The 21,606-nt window shown below is 34.2% G+C and overlaps 1 protein-coding gene across 5 annotated transcripts in view; it reads right to left on the minus strand.

Annotated features, from left to right (window-relative positions):
- Positions 1-288: 288 nt before the first annotated feature.
- Positions 289-21,606, minus strand: part of LOC129757316 (FH1/FH2 domain-containing protein 1) — a 411,337-nt gene continuing 390,019 nt past the window's right edge. For 4 of the 5 annotated variants that reach the window (XM_055754498.1, XM_055754499.1, XM_055754497.1 and 1 more), the window contains 2 exons: positions 11,797-12,092; positions 289-1,201 (listed from right to left, as the gene is read on the minus strand). In XM_055754498.1, coding sequence (XP_055610473.1) covers positions 1,128-1,201; positions 11,797-12,092 — 370 coding nt within the window. In that variant the 3' untranslated portion in view covers positions 289-1,127. Of the gene's footprint in view, positions 1,202-11,449; positions 11,601-11,796; positions 12,093-21,606 lie in introns of all 5 variants that reach the window. The other variant, XR_008739671.1, reaches the window with a different exon arrangement.

Below are 21,606 nucleotides of genomic sequence, written 5' to 3' on the forward strand. Positions count from 1 at the left end.
GCTTCATTAAACCTTTTCAAATTATACTACAAGAAAATGTCCGAAACTTATGGTATTTGAACGACCTCAATATAAATTTTGCTAAAGACTTTTTTTAAATTTGCACAGGGGGGCGTTGAACTCGAAAATATAGCATAAGGGGGCGGTGAGCGAAAAAAGTTTGAAAACCACTGCACTAGTTCGTCTACCAGTGTTACAAGTTTTTAAAGGAAACTTAAATATCATTGAACTGCAAATAAATTTCTAAAATGGAAATGTCATCATTCAAAACTCATATAGTATCATATATTTAAATTGTTAGACTTTTTCTTTATTTATTGATTTTTCTTCATAGTAAGTACGTGTATTTGATTATTTCATTTTCGATATTTTTCTACTCATAAAGCTACATTACTGTTATCAGTATAGAAATGTTTCATTTCTCAGAATCTATTTTTTTTACTTCGATTTATTTTATCGATGTCATTAGTATTCATCATTTAGGAATTTCTATTATAACATTCAATTGGTCTATACAGTCACTTGGATAAGAAACAGTTACTCAAATATTCGCTCCAATGCTTTCTACTTCTTCTTAATATTTTCGTTTAATCCGTTCTCTCTAAATTGCTACCGGCACAGTCTGAACGAATTTCGTCGTGCTCCGGGATCTAAAGTTTCATTTCACTCTCGTTTATCTGTTCACGTGTTTTTTTTCTTTCTTGAAGATCCAATTAGCAAAGACTAGTCCGTATAGTTGAAAATTTTAGCTGTTTGCAAGAAATTACTTGAAACTTTGAGCCCGGAAGTTGATCGCATTGCGCTCGCTTTCTACTGTTACTGTTTTTATAATTTCGCTCTAACTACACACTAATCCGTTTTAATCCACGTTTTTCTCTTCTTTCTCATCTTAAGTATCACATTTGAAAGTATTTTTCAACGTTGCTCCGAATTTTGTCGTCATCGTCACCCACCCACTAACTTAAGACCAAGGAACGGGTCCTCCGGAAAAGTTTCGCTGTCTCATCTACATCAAGTTAAACGTAGGACTCCGACTGGCATGGTGCCGTAATCCACTGCATTCTCCGTTTATTCCGGAAGCGAGCGGCTCCACGTGACGATGATTGGTCCAGTTTTTTTTTCCGCTTTCAGTATCCTTTTATCAGCGAGGCCACATGTTGCTTTTCCTCCTCAGATAATCCATTTTTCAGCGTTCGTCTTACTGTGGAGGACGAAGTTTTCGTGTAGTATTTTGCAAGTAATAGAAAGATAAAATGGTTGAGTGAGAATTGAATTTTACATATTTGATAAATTTTTAGGGTTATGTTTCGCATGACGTGGTTGCACTCCGGAATCTCATGCGGAACACTCTCGGGGGAAAGGATTGAAATCGATGAGTTCATGCTGGAAAGTTTTTTCTTCATGTGAAAAAAAGAACTTTAGTGTTAGTATGACAGAGAAAACAATGTTAGGATAGCTACAAACACTAGTCAAAGTCAGACGTAATTCAGTTAAAATGTTAGTTTACTTATATTTTTTAGAAGTTTACGGAGTTCTATAACATAGATTAGATAGATTGGTAAATCATGAGTTTTCAAATTTCATTTGACAATTCTTAAAGGTCACTAAATCTGTTTAAATTTATGCTGGCCCTGAAGCTACTCAAAACTAAAATCAGATATATATCTAGTTCTTTCAAATTATATACGACGAAGACAAAATTAAATATTTTTCTTGGTTAACGTTTATTAAATTATACCTGAAGTGGTAAAAACAACACAATACTTCATCAAATTGTTGCTTGAAATCCGGATCATAAATCAACAAACCAATTACTGTTTGAAAAAAAAAGAACAGATGAAAAATTCGATTCGAATGTTAATCCAATAGTTGCAAAATTTAAGAAACCTACATTTCTAATGTGAAATCGGACGCTGAGTCCGAAAACGAAATTCAAAAAAACCTCATGCTCAAAATATGAAATTTTGGAAAAATAAAAAAAGTACTTCTACTTAGATTGAAATATGACCGCATAACAGTAATTTGAAATCTCTTTTTTGCATATAAAAGGTAAACAAATTTGCTATCGATCATTTGAACACTATTTTTACGCATCATCAACAGTATTGTTGGTATTAGTGATTTTATAACAGAAAAAATATAAAAAACGTAGAAGAGAGTGGGGTATCGTGGGCCATGGGGAAACGTGGGCCACTTTTGATATCTCAGATGTGTGTTGAGATAAAAATCTCAAACCAACTGTCATCTTCGTCGCTTTGCGTGAGCATATATTCCTATATGTTGTTGACTGAAATACGTATCATATGCTTCTTTTATTTATCAAGCTAAAAAAAGTTAGAAAAATTTACTTACATAATTAAAAAAACATCCGCTAATTTCATCGATGGGGAACCTTAAGTGCATAACAAAAATATGCTCATACGCTTATGATCTTAGTTTTGCCATGATCTTTCACATGGAAAAGGAATTTTTGATGAAACATCAATAAGTCACACAAACGCAACCCATTTGCAAATCATAGCTTGTGGGGAATCGTGGGCCACACATCTTGAATCACCTATATTTTTATGTTTTTATACACATTAATAACTTAAAATACGTTTTATCTATCTGTAAAGTTTTCTTATGCCAAATGAAGAGTTATGAAAAATATTTTGTCCATCCTATATAAGAAATTTTGCCAAAACGTTCGCGAGCCAGGTTTTGGAATCTATGCGACCATACACAGTTCTCTTTCTTATTTCATCGTCTGAAATTGCTTTAAAATAACGAAATGAATTAGGAAATCACAGTTTTGGGTCAACTCAAAAACTTTGCATGTAGTTTGGTCAATTTGTATTTGGTGGCCCACGATTCCCCATCATTTTTAAAAATCCAAAAAATACTGCTTTTTTAAAACAGTCATAATTTGGGGAAAATAACTTATTAAAAATTTAAAAAAAAATACCTTATGATACTTTGAAAATGTAGAAAACCATACCATTTTTTATTTTTATTTTATCTTTTATAATAAAGAAGTTAGGGAACAACGAAAAAAAGTGGCCCATGATTCCCCACTCTCCCATACTTTTTAGAGAAAATTTTGTTTCAGCGGAAGTTTTAGACTCGATGGTAACATTTAAAAAATATGATTTTCTATTGGCCTTAAATGTGAATTCAAATCAAAGATTTCAAGTGATTATTTTTCAAAATCGGTTGAAAATTAACGAACGAATTAACGAACCGCAGTATACTAATCATAGTATAAGAAGAATTAAACATAGTAAATCTCACTCGCTCCCAGTCAAAATTATTTAATAGCTAACCAGAAGGTCACATGCCAAATTTCTGGCCATGGGGAGGGGTTGCTTGAGTTTCCAACGTGACTAGTATTTTAAGATATTATGCTCGCGAAAAGCAAAAAATACTGGTTTTCATTGATAACTTGTTTCTTTATTAGCCGATTGTTTTTTATGATTAATTTTATTAAAGCCTAAGTTGAGACAAATATTCCACTCAAAGACTATAATACGATTGGACTTAAAACAAAAAAGTTATTGCAGTTCAAAGTCCGCAAATTTTGTCCATCGCGCAATGAGTACTTTTTACGCATTTCCGATTTTCAGCCGAAATACAATCTTTGAACCGCAATTCTTCTTATACATTGATCAGTATACTGCGGTTCGTTAAATTATTAAAAAATGCAAAAATTACTGTTATGGTAAAGTAACCGTAACTTCTTCAATTTTCAACCGATTTTGATAAATAACCACTTGAAATTTTTGTTTTGAAATCATATTTAAGGCCAATAGAAAATCATATTTTTTAAATGTTACAATTGAGTCTAAAACTTTCGCTGCAACAAAATTTTCTCTAAAAAATGCGTTTTTTTATACTTTTCCTATTATAAAGTCACTAATATCAACAATGCTGTTGATGATGCGTAAAAATGGCGAAAGATTGCCAGATTTTTTGGCGCACATGTTCGAACCGGGCAAATCCGGGAAATTTTATCTAATAACCTAGCAAAATCCGATCATTTGATTTTAAAATTTTAAATGAACACTAATCCGCCCTTGACTGTCAGTATGACAGTATCGGAAGCTTGGCGGCTTGTTTCTTTATTCAGGTGCATCCAAATAAAAAAAAAACTCTTCGGGACCCTCAATTAATTCTAGAAATCTTTAATTTTGCACTATTACTTTTTCTATCGACGCTCCCTGAAAGCTCAGGATAAAAAACACCCTAATCAGCGCCAATTTGACACTCCTCGTTTAAATCCGCTTTATCTCTCTTGTTTCTCAACCGATTTTTACTAAATTTATAGTTTTAGAAACCTCGTGATCTAAATCAAATGTGTTTCTCAGACAATGTCCATCTCTTAAGTTTTCCGTTTTTTAAAGTCTAAGAAAAAAAAATCCGAAAAAAACATGCTTCGAAAAAAGACTGTATATTACCCACGGAATGCTCAAAACATATTTCACTTCACTTCAAAATTTCACACAAGAATATATTATTTTGAAATTTTTGAAGACCATGACCTTGAAAAAATAAAAATGCGTGCAAAACCCGTGCTTTTCAATCAATTAATCGTCAAAATTGTTTAAGTCATAACAGATGAATTTTTTTGAAAAGAGAATTGAAAAGTTGACATAATTTAGCACATTTTTGTATTTTTATATTTAAAAAAAAAACAAAATATAGAATTTTTGACGATTTTTCAAAGGTATCTGTTTTTCGAAATTTTTGTCAATTCACAATTTTTTAGATTTTCTTAGACTTAAATTCATCTGTGATCTGAATTTTGAGTATATTCACGCAAGATTTTTAAAATAAATTTATATTTACCGGAAAGGTTATTTCAAACCGATTCTTGTGGTGTAATAACAACACCGCTGTAATACTTTACACATATAGATATGAGTTAGAACACATTTAAATACAGCTCTAAAATTATTTTACTCACAGTAATTATTCAAACTATCCCGATATCAGTCGACTATTTTATAGTCAACTAGCAATCGGTCGAGTTGAACACTCGAATGATCTTGGAGAGATTTTTAAGTCAACACGGCTGAGTTTCAAGATTTTCACAAATCATATCGTCAATTCTGTTTCCAGAACTTCCACATAATGATAATTAAAATATTAAGAACAATTAATTCAGTTTCATGTTTGATAAAAAACCAGCTGATTATTTCAATTGCAACTGACAAAGACTCTCCATTGACAACTACACTAGAAAAATACCGGACTTAGGAAGATTATAGCGTCCTGAATTTGAATCGTTCGTCGTATTTTATCTGTCACCTATAGTTTTGACGCTATGGCTCGTGCAAATTTTAAAATTTACCAATTTTTACTGAAATCGATCATTGGTAGCTGATAAACTAATAAATCATAAAAACATAAACCTGATATCAATCATTTTATTATCCTTTATTCAATGTAGGATCCAGGGTTTGGCCAACATTTTCTAGTTTCAGTGATAGAATATTTAAAAAAAAAATAACCTCTGCAATTTAAAAAAAAAATAACTGAAATCAAAATAACTTTTTCTTGACATCACAAAAGGCGCCTTTCAAATATATTGCCTTCAGACTTTATGTAACGTACATCTTTTATAGTCAACTTAAATTCATTTTTTCTGAAAAAATCTATCAGAATGGTAAAAAATCCTAGACCTAACCGTAAATTGCCATTTTATTTATTATCATTTGTTTGGCTGTTGCTTTTTACAACTGCTTGTCAGAAATTTGTCATTTGTATGGATAGTAAGATGAACGTGTTTTGAAAAGTTGTTCGAAAAATTTAAATATAAATAATAGGAAATGATGGTGAAAAGATTTTAGTTAACCCCATCTTAGAACGGGGAAGAGTTTAAGAGGGTTAAATAAAAATCAAGAATAGAAGTTGGAAGTTCAAAAGAACACCAATGAGTGGAGTTAAGAAGCTCCAGACCTCAAAATCGTATATCATAATTTTATTTCAGAATAAAATAAAGATTTTGAAATTAAGTTTTCCGGCCACAATCCACAATAAGAAATGAGTTTCAGAATGTTTAAAAACAACTCACTGAATCTTTATTCAGAAAAAAAAGTTTTAACATCAGTTTTTAGTTCATAGCAATTGTTATCAAAAACTCATCTCAAATATTTACTTTTTCGAACGTAAAGTTTCCATCCAAATTCACTTCCATTCAACAACAACCCAAGCAACCAAAAGTCTCATTAAAAAGGTCGAACACAGCTTAATCAGCATAATCAATGTGCTGAAGTTCGTTTTATTCACCCCAAAATTTAAGTTCATATTGAAACTTTGAAGTTTCATTACAGATTTGAACGGCCTTCTATTCAGCCCACAAGTAAACGTTTAATCAGCGAAAACAAAAAAAATAATTTTCCTCTTCTCTCTTACTTTGGTCACCACCGGTTTCTCGGCATCCATCTTTTTTTCTCCCATCACCTCCCTCAATTGTTCTTACTTAATTGCTTTGTTTTTAACTTTGTTCGACACATGCCAGCACGCACGCCAGTTCTGTTACACAATTATTTGATTCGCTTACTCAAGCAATCAAACGCCCTAATGGAAAAATTAGTCCTGGTACCATATTTGAACCCAATCCTCCGAGATGATAGCCAAACACGCTGCCACAACACCACACCTAGATGTTGCCTTACCGGCAGCTAAAATTAGAAGTTGTTATAAGCTTCCTAGAATACCCGCAAGGGCAGCCAGCAGCCAGCAGCAAAGACATATTTATGTTGATTATGACTAAGAACGTTACGAAACGGCGTATAAATCAATCATCCGTTAAAATAATATCGGTTAAAAAAAAATGGAATTCCATGTTTTAAGCTGTTAAGCTAAAAATTAAACAAATTCTTGAGTTTATCTTGATATTTAATTAATGAATTGCTTCCACTGACTTTCAATGCGTGATAAATTCGTGGTAAGTAAATACAATTGGACGAAATTTTATAAAGTCAAAATATTTACTCTTTTCAAAAACAATCATTTGCGAGTTAGTTTTATGTTGTTCTGAGTTGAAGTATCAATAAAAATTATACATTTCAACAATTTCCAAGCTCCAAAAATGCCCTTTTGTGATGTTCGTTCACATTTCATATTCATGAAATGGCGGACATGTCTCAAAAAAGGCTATTTGAGGAACTTTTTGGAACTTCGAGCCCATAGAAGGCTATTTGAGACCCAATTTGTAACTTTTATTCTGAATAATGTGATTAACATGTCACAAAAAAGGCTATTTGAGGAACTTCTTGGAACTTGAAGTTCACAGAAGGCTATTTGAGACCTAATTTGTAGCTTTTATACTGTGTGGGTGCAATTGACATGTCACAAAAACAGCTATTTTAGGAACTTCTTGGAACTTGAAGTCCACAGGAGTCTATTTGAGACCTTATTTGTAACTTTTATACTGTGTGGATACGATTGACATGTCACAAAAAAGCTATTTGAGAAAATTTTTTGGAACTTCAAGTCCATAGAAGGCTTTTTGAGGAACCTTTTGTAACTTTCATGCTCACATTCGAGAAAATGGAGCCTTCAAAACTATTTATTTTGTTTGTAGTTTTCAAAACTTGTTTTTGTTAAATAATTGTTTTTGTTTATGTTCCCAGCAAGTTCCAGCATCTAATTTTACATCATGTGAAAATTTAAACCTTTATGAACCAATGGTATGTTGAAGTTTTTTCATCTGTACATGGTTCATTGAACCATGTACAGAAGAAAAAACTTCAGCATACTTACGAACAGTTTCAATGAATTGAAAAATTTGTCTTCTTTTTTTTTTAAATTCTTTCAATGCGCCAAGTTTATTTTAATCAGTTGCTAAAAGAAGAAGTCTTTCAAATTATAGTCAAAATTGTTTGTTCGTGCTTATTACAAATAATTTATACAAATAATTGATGTTAATCTCATGGAGCATGTGTTGTTTTTGAATTTTTGAAAGTTATACACTGTTCTTTTTTTAAAAGTTAACAAAGAAAGCTTTTGGATTTTTAATTAAGGGTTTAAATTCTAGAATTCAAATTAATTTGATTTTTTTTTGCAAAATACCTAAACGTTCATTTTTCAGAGCTGAGCTGTTTAGAATTATCAAGCAGTTTAAAGTATCGATATCGCTCTATAGAAGCAAATCTTATTCTTTTAAAGAAAAGGCTCATTGAAATTTCACGTTTTGCTCCAAATAGACGAAAAAAATTGCGAAAAAACACAGAAAACGATAAACGCATGCTTCAAAAATAATCAAAAAAGTTTCTCAGACACATGGCAAAGCGGGTCAATTGCAGAGTCTTTTTGAAGCCCATTACATAGAATCAGTACAACCAACTACAATCAAGTGGTAAGAAAATAAGAGAATTTTAATTAGAATAATAAAATTATATTTGTGTTATTCAATCGGAAGATAATATTTGAAGTATCAAGTGGGTTCGTTACTGATATCGTTTTTTTTAAATAACGAAAAGCTTAAAAATCACTGCTAGGTGATTAAATTAGCTAACAATTACTTTTTTAATCTCTAATAATACTTTATTAGTCTTATTCCAAGATCTTCAAACGTATGACTGAGTATAAACATCAAAAACACTTTTGGACAACTCTTTGGCTGATATGAATAAAGCACTAGCAATTGCTTTAGCTATTTTCGAGCAGTTTCGTGAGTCAAATACTTCGACTAGTGTGAACAGTTTTTTTTCCGGAGCAGGTGTAAAGAGAATTATTCGTTGTGATTTTTCATACCTTGTTGAGCAAATGCCTTAAAAATGTGCCATTTTTAGGTTCGACCTAAGAAATAGCTTCCGAAGCATTTGCTTTTTACTTATTCATACCACCTTTTGTTCTATATACTCCTCTGTGCGTTGTATGACACAAAATGTAAACCAAAAGTTTTAACGAAAAAATAAAAACACTGACATAAACTACTCGTAACTTCTTTGCATTTAGAATATTGAGCGTTGGTCATGTTCATTTAATCAAATAACATTTATAACGAGAGATTCTTGAATGAGTTTATAAGTCGATATTTTTGAACTCCCTGGTATACAAAATAAGAAAATCATATAATCAACATTTTCTTGCATGGAACATCATATATTCGCAGATTGAAGTTGCATCGAAGGATATCAAAATAAGTTTATAAAGTAAATGAATTAAAAATTTTTAGAAATGAAAAAACATGATTGATTGTCGCTGAGTAGGCATTGCTTGGCTTAACAGCAGGTTTTTCGCTCTTGCCAAATTTGTAGCGAAAATGTGTAAAAATGGTGAAACAGTGTATAGTGAAAAAGTTCGAATCAAACATAGTTCCGTCAGCTGCTTCAAACTGATGCTTCAAAGTCCAAACCAAGCCAAGTTTCAATCTTCGCAGAATTATGTCGGCTGTTTCATTAGGCAGAGATTAGAACTTCAGATGTACCGAAGTTGACCATTACCATGTCTCTACGGTGACAAATATTTCCCAGTGGTTAGATGTTTTAAAAACAACACGTCGATTGATTTTTTACGATATTCTAAGGAATCCAATCCTACCAGCATACATAAGGCTCGCTCAATATTCCGGCATTTCGTCATATCAACCAAGGTTCCTCAGGACGTATCTCAGAAATCTTTTTTGGAATTGTTCTATTCCGTTTTTATGTACATTTAAGTATGGCTGCCACACAATACTGGCGTATTCGATGGCAGTTCGGATAAGACCAACATAAATCAAAACAATGGTGTCAGGATTTTCCAGCTCGTGAAAAATCCTACTTACCATCTTGTTCGATATGTTTTGGAAAACTAAGCTTCGCATCCAACTCAAGGCCCACGCCCTTTACCTACGATTTTCTAGCAATGATACTGCTGTTTTCGAAACGATATTTTTGTATGATGTTACTCATCTTCCGAGCAAAGGTTATCACGTTACATTTTGAGGCATTAATTTTCAATCCAAAAGCGCTGAAGTACTCAGAAAACCTAGGTATATAGCGCGTTTTGCGGTGTCAAGCAATCCATGCATGGGGTTTAGCACTGGGAGGAACATCTTCAAATCATCTGCGTGTATCAAAACATACACGTCGCGCAGCACTCCGGGAAACTGATAACAGTGATGAAAAGAAGGGGTTCCAAGTGACTCCCTTGTGGTACACCACTGTTAACCGAGAATACGCTGGATCTCGCATTCCCAAGATTTACGAACAGTAAGAGTCTACTGTTAGGTATGAACGAATCCACGGCAGGCAAGTACCGGAAATTCAATTTTAACAAAGAACTGATCATCATCCACTGAGTAGTTCCAGAAACGAATTCCGCCAAATTTGTTGAACGCTTTTTCAATCAGCCTGTTGAAGGTCTAAAATCTTTCTTTCTAACCATGGGTACATTTGATTGTAAATAATACTCGCTAATGCTGGTCAATCGACGCACGGTTTACTCCTAAATGTATGCACAGCAGTGAATAAATGATCGATTAACCCTTATAATTCCCAGTTTTTCTTTACCGTTTAAAATTTTAGGAGTGTTAATTGGACAATCTGGACTAAAGCCGACATTTTTTCATCGCTACCGATGGGTACAAAATCCATAATTTTGAAATCTTCTTAGGTAAAATTCCCAAGTAACATTTTAAGTTTTATAGTAGGCAACTAGATAAAGTTTTGGTTTGAAAAGGGTCTTGAGGAGTCCAATAAAACTATCGGTGTTACTATGGTTATTACCGAGCGGGTTTTTTTTTTAAATGTTTCACTGCTGGTTTCACAGGGTTTTCTATTTGATTTTTTTTAGGAAGCTTCTTTTTAGACTGGATTTCAGAGAACGATCATAAAAAAGTAAGGAAGCGAAATTCACAATTTCATGAATTCATCAGGGTTCCCTGGAAAAAACATTTCTTTGGGCGACTTTATAAAATAACACAGCGCAATCTTCTTGTGATGCCAAATTGACAATCTAGAGTGAACGAAGGATTTAGGAAAATTTAAATATCTATTGAGCGAAGAACGTTTCACTGGTTTTAAGTTAAACGGTGAAAATTTGTAAATTAAATTGATAAATTCATTCACAATTTGAACTCCCTCAGTGGATAAATTTAAACGAATGTTTAAAAATCAAATTATTCTTTTCCATTATCTCATGACTCATGAAATGAATCAATCCAATCATATTGAGAGCTAACAGAGCAGGAATTGACAGGAATATTACGAAATCTATACATAATCTATACCGAATAACTGTATTGTACGATATCGTGTTTGGTCGCGTTAATGTGACGCGAAACCTACCATTAGCAATGAAAATATCTTCACTATAAGTTAAAATAACTGTTATAAAGTTTCTTCTAACAGCTGAGGTTATAGTGTTTCCATACCTACAGATAATTTTCGTATGTTGTTAGTAGTTTCAACCATTCAAACAAAATTTAAAGGTCAAGCAGATTCTCAAAACAAAACATAAACTGTTATTCAGCTACCTTTATCACAACGTATAACGGTCATTAAACTGGGACGTACAACTAACTATCTACAACTAGAAAGTAAGGAAGTGTCACTTGAGGTTGTGTTAGACCGGCGAGTGACCACTGCGTTCCACCTCAAAACCTTCACGCGTTCTTGACCTCTTAACTAAAGGATGAAAACAAATAGAAAGAACCGGGAAAAACCACGGCCAAAGATGTGCCAAATTATCAATGACGGAAGAAGAAAGAGAGAAACAAGGTTACAAAGTTTGCCATCCACCACAGTTGAATTGCACTATTTATAAAGCAGCTTGCGCTCGAAAACGCCACTGGAACTGAACAATTGGATAGACAAAACTTACAGGATTTCCGGTCCGCCTGTCGGGTTCGTTTTCGTTCCCGCTGGGTAGGCCTCGGGGTCGCCGCTTTGGTTGCCGTCTTCACCAGCGATTCCAGGATTTCGTCGTCGCCGTCGGTGAAACTTTCGTCCCGGTTGTGATTATTTCCGGTGAAATTACTGCCTCCGAGGGTTGCACTGGAATTTATCAAGGTCACCGGTGAGGCCGTGGCGTCTCCCCGTCGTCGGCGCCAGGTCAGGGTTCCACTACTTTCCACCTCGTCGCCACCGGGGCCTTTGGTTGGGGTGCCTAGTAGAGTTCTGTGGGCAAGAGGGAAGCAAACAAGTTGTTCGGCATTAATCACTGGATACTAAGAAAAAAGACATGACAACTAGGCAAAAAAGATTCTTTTCCAGTAGGTACTCAAATTCCAGATTTAAATTACTATCAGTTCTTATGAATTTGTTCCACAATGTCGAAATTACTATGTAGAGCATGGGTGACCAAACCATGGCCCGCGGGCCACATGTGGCCCGCGACCAGCTTTTTGTGGCCCGCGAAGCTCTTTTTGGAAAAATCATGTTCTAAGAATTGAATGTTTTTCTTAGTTTGCATACATCATTTTTATAAATATACCTGAGTCTACAATAAATAAATTCAAAATAAAGATCTGAAAATCTCTTTGAATTGATAAAAGTCAAAGGGGTAAAAGTGTATGAAAACTAATTTTTGAGAAAAAAAGATTTATAATTATTGTGTTTTTCCATTTTCCATACATTTTTCGAACATTTGCAATTTTCTCTCAAACGATAAACTTTAAAAATTTAAAAAAATCACTTAACATAATTTGAAACATGGAGAACCGTTTGGTATTTTTTACTAAAAATCAATCATGTTTTCACTTATGCTCCTTAGGTTCTGAGGGCCTCATATAATTTTACAAAAAAAGGCTACCGTCACTGAATAAAAAGCAATAACGATTACGTACAATTATACGGTTTGACATATTTGACACATAATTTGTTGATTCCATTACACATTTTTCAATGTTTTCCGATTGGGTTTTTATGATTACATATCATTGATATGAAGAGAATCATGGATGAGTTTTGAACCAAAGCAAAGCTTTTTAGACCCCAGGGTTTGAGAAATTCAAAAATGACCCCAAATCGACTCAGTCTAATGAAGAGCCTTCAAGCGAACTCTAGTTGGGTTGCCTCATAAAAAAATGTAAGATCGCATCCAAATCGTTTAAAAATCGTAAAAAAAAACCCCGAATCATATCAACATCATATTAAAAATTAGACTTTTACAACAAATTCAACCTTTCGTAACTTGAATGCTACTTCAAAAACTTCGTTCATCCATCAAAATTTACTAACTTTGGCAAACTGAGTGAAATATCAAAAGTTTGCTCTGTACTTTATTTCAATTTGTTATTTTTTGCTAAGCTTCAACAGAAAAGGGTAAATTTACGTAAATTAAACCAATTCCAAATATATTTTAATTGGCAACGTGCTCTGTATTTATGTACATCGATAATGGAAAACTAGACAGAATTTAGAGTTTTGTAATAGAATTCAACTACAACCGTTTTTGTGCTGACAAATCTCTCATAAAAACGACTATTTCTAAGCAAAATTATTGCTTCAAAAAATGCAATAATTATTAAAAAAAAATCTAATTCATATTCATCCTGTTTATTGAAGTCTTTTGAAATACACTTGTCAAATCGAGATACTCGAGAATTCGATTGAATTGAAGTTGGGGTCCGTACCAAGATTGCCGAAATAAATTCTGTGTTTCTGAAAAAAAATCTGACTTTCTGTGATTTTACCCAAAAATTCTGTGATGGTTTTCTGTGATGCTATTTCCTTTAATCTTCTTTAAAATTCATGATAAGTTGGGTTTTTTTCACATTTACGTTGGGTACAATCATTAAAAATTACCAATTTTATCATTCTTTTTTAATTCCATGTAAAAAAATAGAATTCTATATTGGGCAAAATAATTAAAATTTTTGAAGTCCATATTAAATTCAAACTTTCTGTGAAATCTGTGAATTTTTCAAATTTCTGTGTTTTGTGACACAGATTCTGTGATGAGAATTATCTCAAAATTCTGAGAAATTACAGATTTTTCTGTGATTTCGGCAACCTTGGTCCGTACTATGAAAAATCAATATTATTGATGACTAGCTGACCCGTTGTGCTTTGCTACACCTTCCGAAAATAAATGTTATTTGTAAAAATTTATTCAAATTTACATTTTAGAGAGCATTGTTTTAAATCAAACCTCATCATACTTCAGAACCAACAACTTTGAAATGAGAGCTGCAGCTGCAGTTCTGAATTGCAATTCAAAGATGGTATGTATTATTTACTGAAACTTGATCTCTAAACTCATTTTTCAAGAACTGAAATTTGTACTCTGTACCCAAAAAAACCTTTTTAAATATGGTCCCTTCTTTGAAAAGCTCTTTATCTTAAATTTACATGGGAGCTCCCCCATCTTTTCCAATTTTGTCCCCCACTGCTTGAAGAAGGTAGGCAAATTTAACCGGCTCGAGTTTACATAAATTACTAATTGAAAGAAAAAGATTCGCATATTGGAATTTATTGCAAATTGTACTTTATGGAGATAGAACTTTTAAAATCGATGAATAGCGTGAATCGAGACAGTTTTTTGAGTATATTCCTAATATTCTGTATTATGAGCACTTCCAGCTCCTGATAAGCTTTAGATGGGGTATTTTTTGAGTTGAAAAAATAAGCTATAGAAATTTGAAAAAAAAACGATGAAAATGATTTTTAATAACCATTTTAAAACAGCTTTTTTCACCATCCTCGCCTAAGAAGCAGTTTGAATATCTATCCTTTTTGCGCCAAAATTATGTTAAAAAAATGTTTCGCCATATTCCAAACTCGTAGACATGAGACATTATAGCTTGAAGTTTTCCCCAACAACACTTATCATGGTAATAAAAAATATATTGAATTTGTTCTGTATCAAATACAGTGCAAATTTATTTTTTTTTTTTAAATAAATTTACTACGGCAAAAAATATAAATATTTAAAAAAAATATCAGTTGCATCACTAAATAAGTTCTCAGCATTTTTTTTTATTTTCTTTTTGAAAGTCAAATATTTAAAAAAGTTTGCAAACTCAAATTTCTAATTTTACATTTGTCCCGTATATTGGGGCAAGTGTCAATGCAATGCTTATTTACAGATGCGTCAGAGTAATGGCTTTAAAATAGATTTAATACGTATTCCTGTTTTTGTTCTATCAAGTTTCACTGATATATCTGCAGTATTCCTGCAGTATAAATTTATGTATGTTAGTCCACTTTTAACGAATGCTGCTCAAAGGGAATGACCTTCATTTACAAAGACATTTAAGAATTGTCAATATCCGCTTCAGTTCCAACATTCGGAATACCCCTTCTGGTCTTTCCAACATATTGAATCATTTTGAAGATGAGTTTGTTAAAAGTTCGACGTTTGCCCTTGCCCCACCGTGTAAGTTGACAGGAGGGAATATTGGTTTTATCACTTTAAGGGTTTACTAAAAATTTCTCATAAAAATTTTGCGTCCAGTTGAATATCAGTTCTAAAGTCTCGCTTATCAAAAACGAAGCGGATCAAAAGTCTCTTTTATGCAGCCATGAAACACAAAAACACTTTTCATACTAAGTACGTACTTGAATTAGTATGTAATCAAAAAGTACGATGGTTTTTTCAGAATTATTTGAAATAAAAAGCTTCCATATTCATTTCTGAATTCGTTTCCGTTGTGTATTTGGGCCGAAGTAACAATTTCTAGAAGAAAACATAATTTTTAATTTTTTTTTTAACAGAAATAGTTGAACTTTTGAACATGTTCTGATGTTCCTTGAATGAAAAGTCGAATGCTACCTACATTAACACGAACTAAATATGGAAGTATTTTATTCAAATATTTCAAATGGTTTTGATTCGATTGATAAATTACCAATCCGTGTCACATCTAGGCGTTATTTATTACCACGTGCAATTTAGCAAGAAAAAACATATCAAGGTTGCATATCGCCCTCACGTGCATAAGAAACATAGAAACTTGGTTGAGAAACAGGCGCCTGTTTGTTAAATTAGTCCAGCGATCAATGAACAGTATGCTTTAGTTACTATCCACTTGTGACGACGTTTGCTTGACCATAGAGACGAAAAACAAACCCCTCAAATAAAAGAAAATCTCTAAAAATGGATGCCATGACTTTTCAATTTCAGATTTTGGCAAAAAAATGTATATGTTTTATTCGATCGGCAAAATTTCAATCTGTGTCTCATCTAGGCGTCATTCATAACCATGTGCTGTACAAATGAGCTAGGAATCAAGTAGAAAAAAATCACATCAAGGCTTCATATCGCCATCCCGTGCATTGAAAATATGCTTGGTTGAGAAATACGCGCCAAAATATTCAGTGTGCTATGCCACGGTTACTATCCTTTCGCGACGTTGGCTCGCGACGCCTCGACCTTGGAGACGAAAAACAAACCGCCCAAAGGAAGAAAAAATCTCGAGAAAATGGATGTCATGACTTTAATTTGTTCCGAAAAACTACAAACTTTGTATGGAAGCCCCCACTCCCTTAAATCGGACGGAGTTTTGACTATTACAGAAACCATCCCCGGCCCCAAAAACCCTCAGATGCCAAGTTTCACGATGATCGGTTCAGTAGTTTCCCAGTCTATAGGTAACAGACAGACAGACAAACATTCATTTTTATATATATAGATATAACGAAACTTCGTTCAAAAATTTATTCTTTTAAATTTCAAAACGTTATTTTTATCAATAATTCCATTCTGCTTTTATTTTTTTTTTAATTTGTCTATCAAATTTGTCTAAGAAGAACGGTGAAAACTTTGGAAAATGGGCGGTTATTTTTATATTTGGAGACCATACAATTGACTAAACGTCCATTGTAGACACGTGATTTGTTATTTCTGGGATGAATAAACCGAGAAGGTTTTAAATTATATAAAAAGATTGACGTACATACGTAAGTTGAGAGGGATAATTCATTTCGTACTGTGTAATATTTCTACTAAATATCAAATGGAGCAAAATTAGTAAAAATTTTAGTAGCTTTTTCAAAAAATCTGATATTATTTGTTTTCTTTGTTGCTTGGCCCGCGAGCCAATCTTAGTTCTGAAATTTGGCCCGCCTGTTGAAAATATTGGCCACCCATGATGTAGAGGCTTGCAGTTTCTAAAGCAGGCAAATCAAAACGAAAAAAAACCAGCTTCTGTCAAATTAATTTTACAGATTGATCATGGTACTAGATTAAGTATATAGTAAGACTGAAGATATGACAATGTAAATTAAACCATATCCCTCAATTATCATTTTCATCCACATAACCAAGAAATTTCATCATAAATAAAGCTTTCACAAAATGCTTTTGTAGGTTCGTGTAGCTATTTAGTACTGAGAGTGTCCTACCATCAGGCTTCAGACGAATCCTGAGGTGCGACCCAAAAGAGGCAGAGCAGTACCACTCATAGAGGAGGAACTCCCAAACTCCTGGCAGTCGAAAATAACTCTTTCTCACTTCTCCTTATAACGCCAGAATCTCTAAGAGCGCCAGTCACTCTTTGCTCTCCCAGAGGCTCTGCGTTCCTCCCAAAGAGGCCTCCTTGGGAGGAATCATTTTGCGTGCGTTAGGTACATATTTGATTGCTTCAAGTTGCTGCTGGCTAGCTGATGGTTGGCTGTGCGGCGACGAGCACAACGAGTTTTAGACTATTTTTAACTTTAACAACGTTTAATTATTACTTTAATTTACATTCAATGATCATGTAAAACGTTTGTCGTATTTTTGGTTTTCAGATAACATGTATTACAAAGAAATCGGCCGGTGTTAAAAGAAGTACCGTCAACTGGGGCATCTTGCACACTTTTCACATTGAATGGCTTCTAAAAACGTAACGTTCTCATATAATCATTATTGATATGAGATCAAATTAACGTAGTCTGAAAACTAATTGGTTTCCCCAGTTATTTTTAAATTTACAAAAATATGCGATTATCACCCTACTAAAAAGGGGCAAGATGACACTTGTTTTTAATCAAAAAACAAATGGAAACGTTTGAATATTTATAGCTCTAGATATATTTGTGATGTCATCACGTATAAAGTACTAATTTTAGCAAGTTTCGATTTTCTTCGAATTTGTTCTGTCAAAAATGATTTGAAAAAAAGCATAAGGGCGCTGCATACATTTAGGGGTAAAAAATACTACATAAACATCAACTAGCTTATACCATAAAAGTTCATGTTATGATAGATGAAATTTTGAAATTAACAAACGAGTGATGCAAAACAATGATATTCAAAAAAAGTTCTGTCAGAAATGATTTCAAAAAAAGCATAAAAGTGTTGCATATATTTAGGAGTAAAAATACTACAAAAAAATCAACTCTCTCAAATCATAAAAGTTCATGTTATGATAGATGAAATTTTATAATTAACAAACGCGTGATGAAAAACAATCATATTCAAGCATATGAAATCGAGATTTCAATTTGATGAAAGCCCAAACAGGTAACTGAATTATTCATTTTTTATTTTTTTTAAATATTTGCATCAGAGTTGTTATGGGGTGATAAAAGTAGTATAAAGTTTGTGTGTGATATCATTAAGCCAATCCGTCAAACTTGGTAAAATGTTTTAGAACATCGAAAAATGTGAAAAATTGTATATCTATTGTAAAATTTTCTAAATTGAGAAAATGAGAATCAAAATTTTAAAAATCTATCTTGCGATGTTAGAAACTGAGTAATCATCATTATCATTGAATGATAATTTTATTACATTAGATATATTTATTCAAAAAAAAATTGAATAAGTGTTGTGATGTACAAAGGTAGCATCTAACCCTGCTGTTGCATGATACATCGTTTGACGGTTCTTGAAGAAATACTAGCTACGCCAACAAAATATCTCAAATTTCTCTACTAACTTGAGGCACCTTGAGGCTTGTTGCGCGATTCCTTCTTGTGCTATCGGACTTAAACTTTTCATGTAAACTTCACACAGAACTTATCAGCGGAGATACGTTCTATCGATTGCTATTCGTATTAAATCATTCCCAAATGACACCGCCGGCGTAAACCAAAACAAACTAACAAGGGCCAGCCAGATACCTAGCACATAACGTTTGCTTTACAAGCGTGCTCCTAAGAAGCTACTCCCGTAGAGCGCTCATTTCTCTTTTCAGAGCAGAGCGAGAGGCAAAAAGAACTCCCTAGGAGCATTGCATCATTGAGGCAAATGGTAACTCCTTCTCATTCCATCTTGCAGCCTAAAGAGTGGGAGCAGATTTGAGCTCCGTGGGTGTTTAGTCTCAAATGAATCCGAAGCCTGCCTACCATTAGAGAGGACAGTTAATCAAAGAATGAGTGTTTAGAGTTAAGAGTGTATACGTCAAACGCACACGCGGGACAAAAAGGTAAACAAGGGTAAGCGAAAACAAAACAGCATCGTCCGAACGTTTTTAGCGATTGTATTCGCGATTGCATTTGCGCAATTCTTCCACCAGCAAAAAGTGGCCTGTAATCCGTTCGCATCGCAGAACCGTAGCCAGTAGGAATAAGCTCAAGGAGCAACATTACATAAAGGTGAGAAATAGCTGAAACACACTGTGGAACAGCAAAACAAATTGACTTTCGCAACACTCAGCACAGATTGCCAAGGGGAACGGCGCCGATTGCAACGACGAGGATCTGGTGGAGAGGAGCAAGCGCAATAGAAACGTAGATAAGGCTAGTATTATTTTTCCGAACGGCCATTCTAAGAAAGTTGGATTTCACCGCAGATATTCACAGCGACCGGAACAATTACAGCGCAAGAAATAGAGGACAGAAAGAAAGTATCCACAACAGCAAACAACACGAATGGGTGAGTAAACCATTATAGACCCCTATGCCAACCAGTCCCATCATGCATACAATTTTGTAGAGCCCAGTTCGAAAGCCAGCGGCCTCCGAGAAGCCCATTCGATAGACGGTCGACAGATAGCGCAGGAAATTGATTGTTATTGTGTGGGATTGTGTGGGAGAAATCAATACTAATAAGCAGTGAATCAATAATCGCCTACTATCGAATGATAATGACATTGTCCCAACTTTCCAATATAAGGATAAGCGGTTCCGAAAATACCAACTAAAAGGTATCGGATCATAGCTAGCGAGATATTGGAAGGAAGCTCTTGGCCTTAGCATAAAGGATATCGATATTAGAAGCGGTTTGGAGACACTGGGTCGTGGCCATGGCCAATCTGGCCGGTTCCGGAACAAAATATGTCAAAGTTATCGGATCGAAACTTGAGGCATATCAATAGAAAGCTCTTGGTCTCTTCATAAACGAAATTTCTAGGAGAAGCGATTCGGGGACACTGAGTCGTGGCCATGGCTAATCTGGCCGGCTCCGGAACGAAATATGTCAAAGTTATCGGATTGAGACTAACGAAATATTGATAGAAAGAAAGCTCTTGGCCTCTTCATGAAGGGAATCGATAGGAGATTCGATTCGGGGACACTGCGATTTGGGTACACTGGGTCGTGGCCATGGCCAATCTGTCCGGTTCCGGAACAAAATATGTCAAAGTTATCAGATTGAGACTTGCGACACATTGATAGAAAGCTCTTGGCTTCAACATGAAGGGAATCGATAGGAGTTGCGATTTGGGGACACTGGGTAGTGACAATGGCCAATCTTACCGGTTCCGGAACGAAATGTCAAAGTTATCAGATTGAGACTTGCGAAATATTGATAGAAAGCTCTTGGTCTCTTCATGAAGGAAATCGATAAGAGAAGCGATTAAGGGACACTTGGTCGTAGACATGGCGAATCTGGCCTGTTCCGGAACGAAAGATGTCAAAGTTATCGGATAAAGACTTGCGACATATTGATAGAAAGGTCTTGCCCTCTTGATGAAGGAAATCGATATGAGAAGCGATTCGAGGACACTGGGTTGTGGCCATGGTCAATCTGGCCGGTTCCGGAATGAAATATGTCTTTAAAAATAAATTTCATTTTTATCATTAAAAGTGCTCCTCATTCATAATTCCAGCCCTTTATGATTCCAGCGGATCCCATATATAAAATGTCAACCAACTTTCATCATTACACCATTACACCTTTTTATGTACACTAACTTCAATAGATTCCATTCCGAAACCAGCCAGATTTACCATGGCTTCAACCTAGTGACCTCGAAATGCATCTGCTATCGATTCCCTTAATGTGGAGGCCAAGAGTTTTCTATCAATATGTCGCAAGTCTCGATCCGATAACTTTGACATATTTCGTCCCTGTACCTCTTCTAACATGGTTTTTTCTTTAAGTTCAGCCAAGAGCTCTTCTCAGATAGGTTATGTCTGGTCGCATAATTTTTCATTATTACAAAATCAGATGGATTACCCACATAAGCGAAGGTGATTGTCCCAAGTTTTCAATTTCAGGACAATTTCACATTAGAATTCGTCATTATCTTCTCAACGGCACGACAATTCTTGATTTCCGTAATCCGGGGTAATATTGATCGCCCAAAGATCTTGAAAACATTTTTGCATGGTAAAATTTTCAAAATGTAAAAACTTCTACCACTTTTTCCCAACACCAGTGAACTTGCTCTAAATGACTATAAAAATAGCACTCTAACTGTAGGGGAGAGTGGGGATACTTGATCCCCTTTTCTTATTTTCACCATATCTTTTTGGAAAAAATTAGCAACTCGCCGTCTTTAACATTTTCTGACAGCTTGTAACTTCAAGTTTCTATGCT

Source organism: Uranotaenia lowii, chromosome 3 (genome assembly GCF_029784155.1).
Source record: "Uranotaenia lowii strain MFRU-FL chromosome 3, ASM2978415v1, whole genome shotgun sequence".
In the NCBI taxonomy this organism is placed as follows: Eukaryota; Metazoa; Arthropoda; class Insecta; order Diptera; family Culicidae; genus Uranotaenia; species Uranotaenia lowii.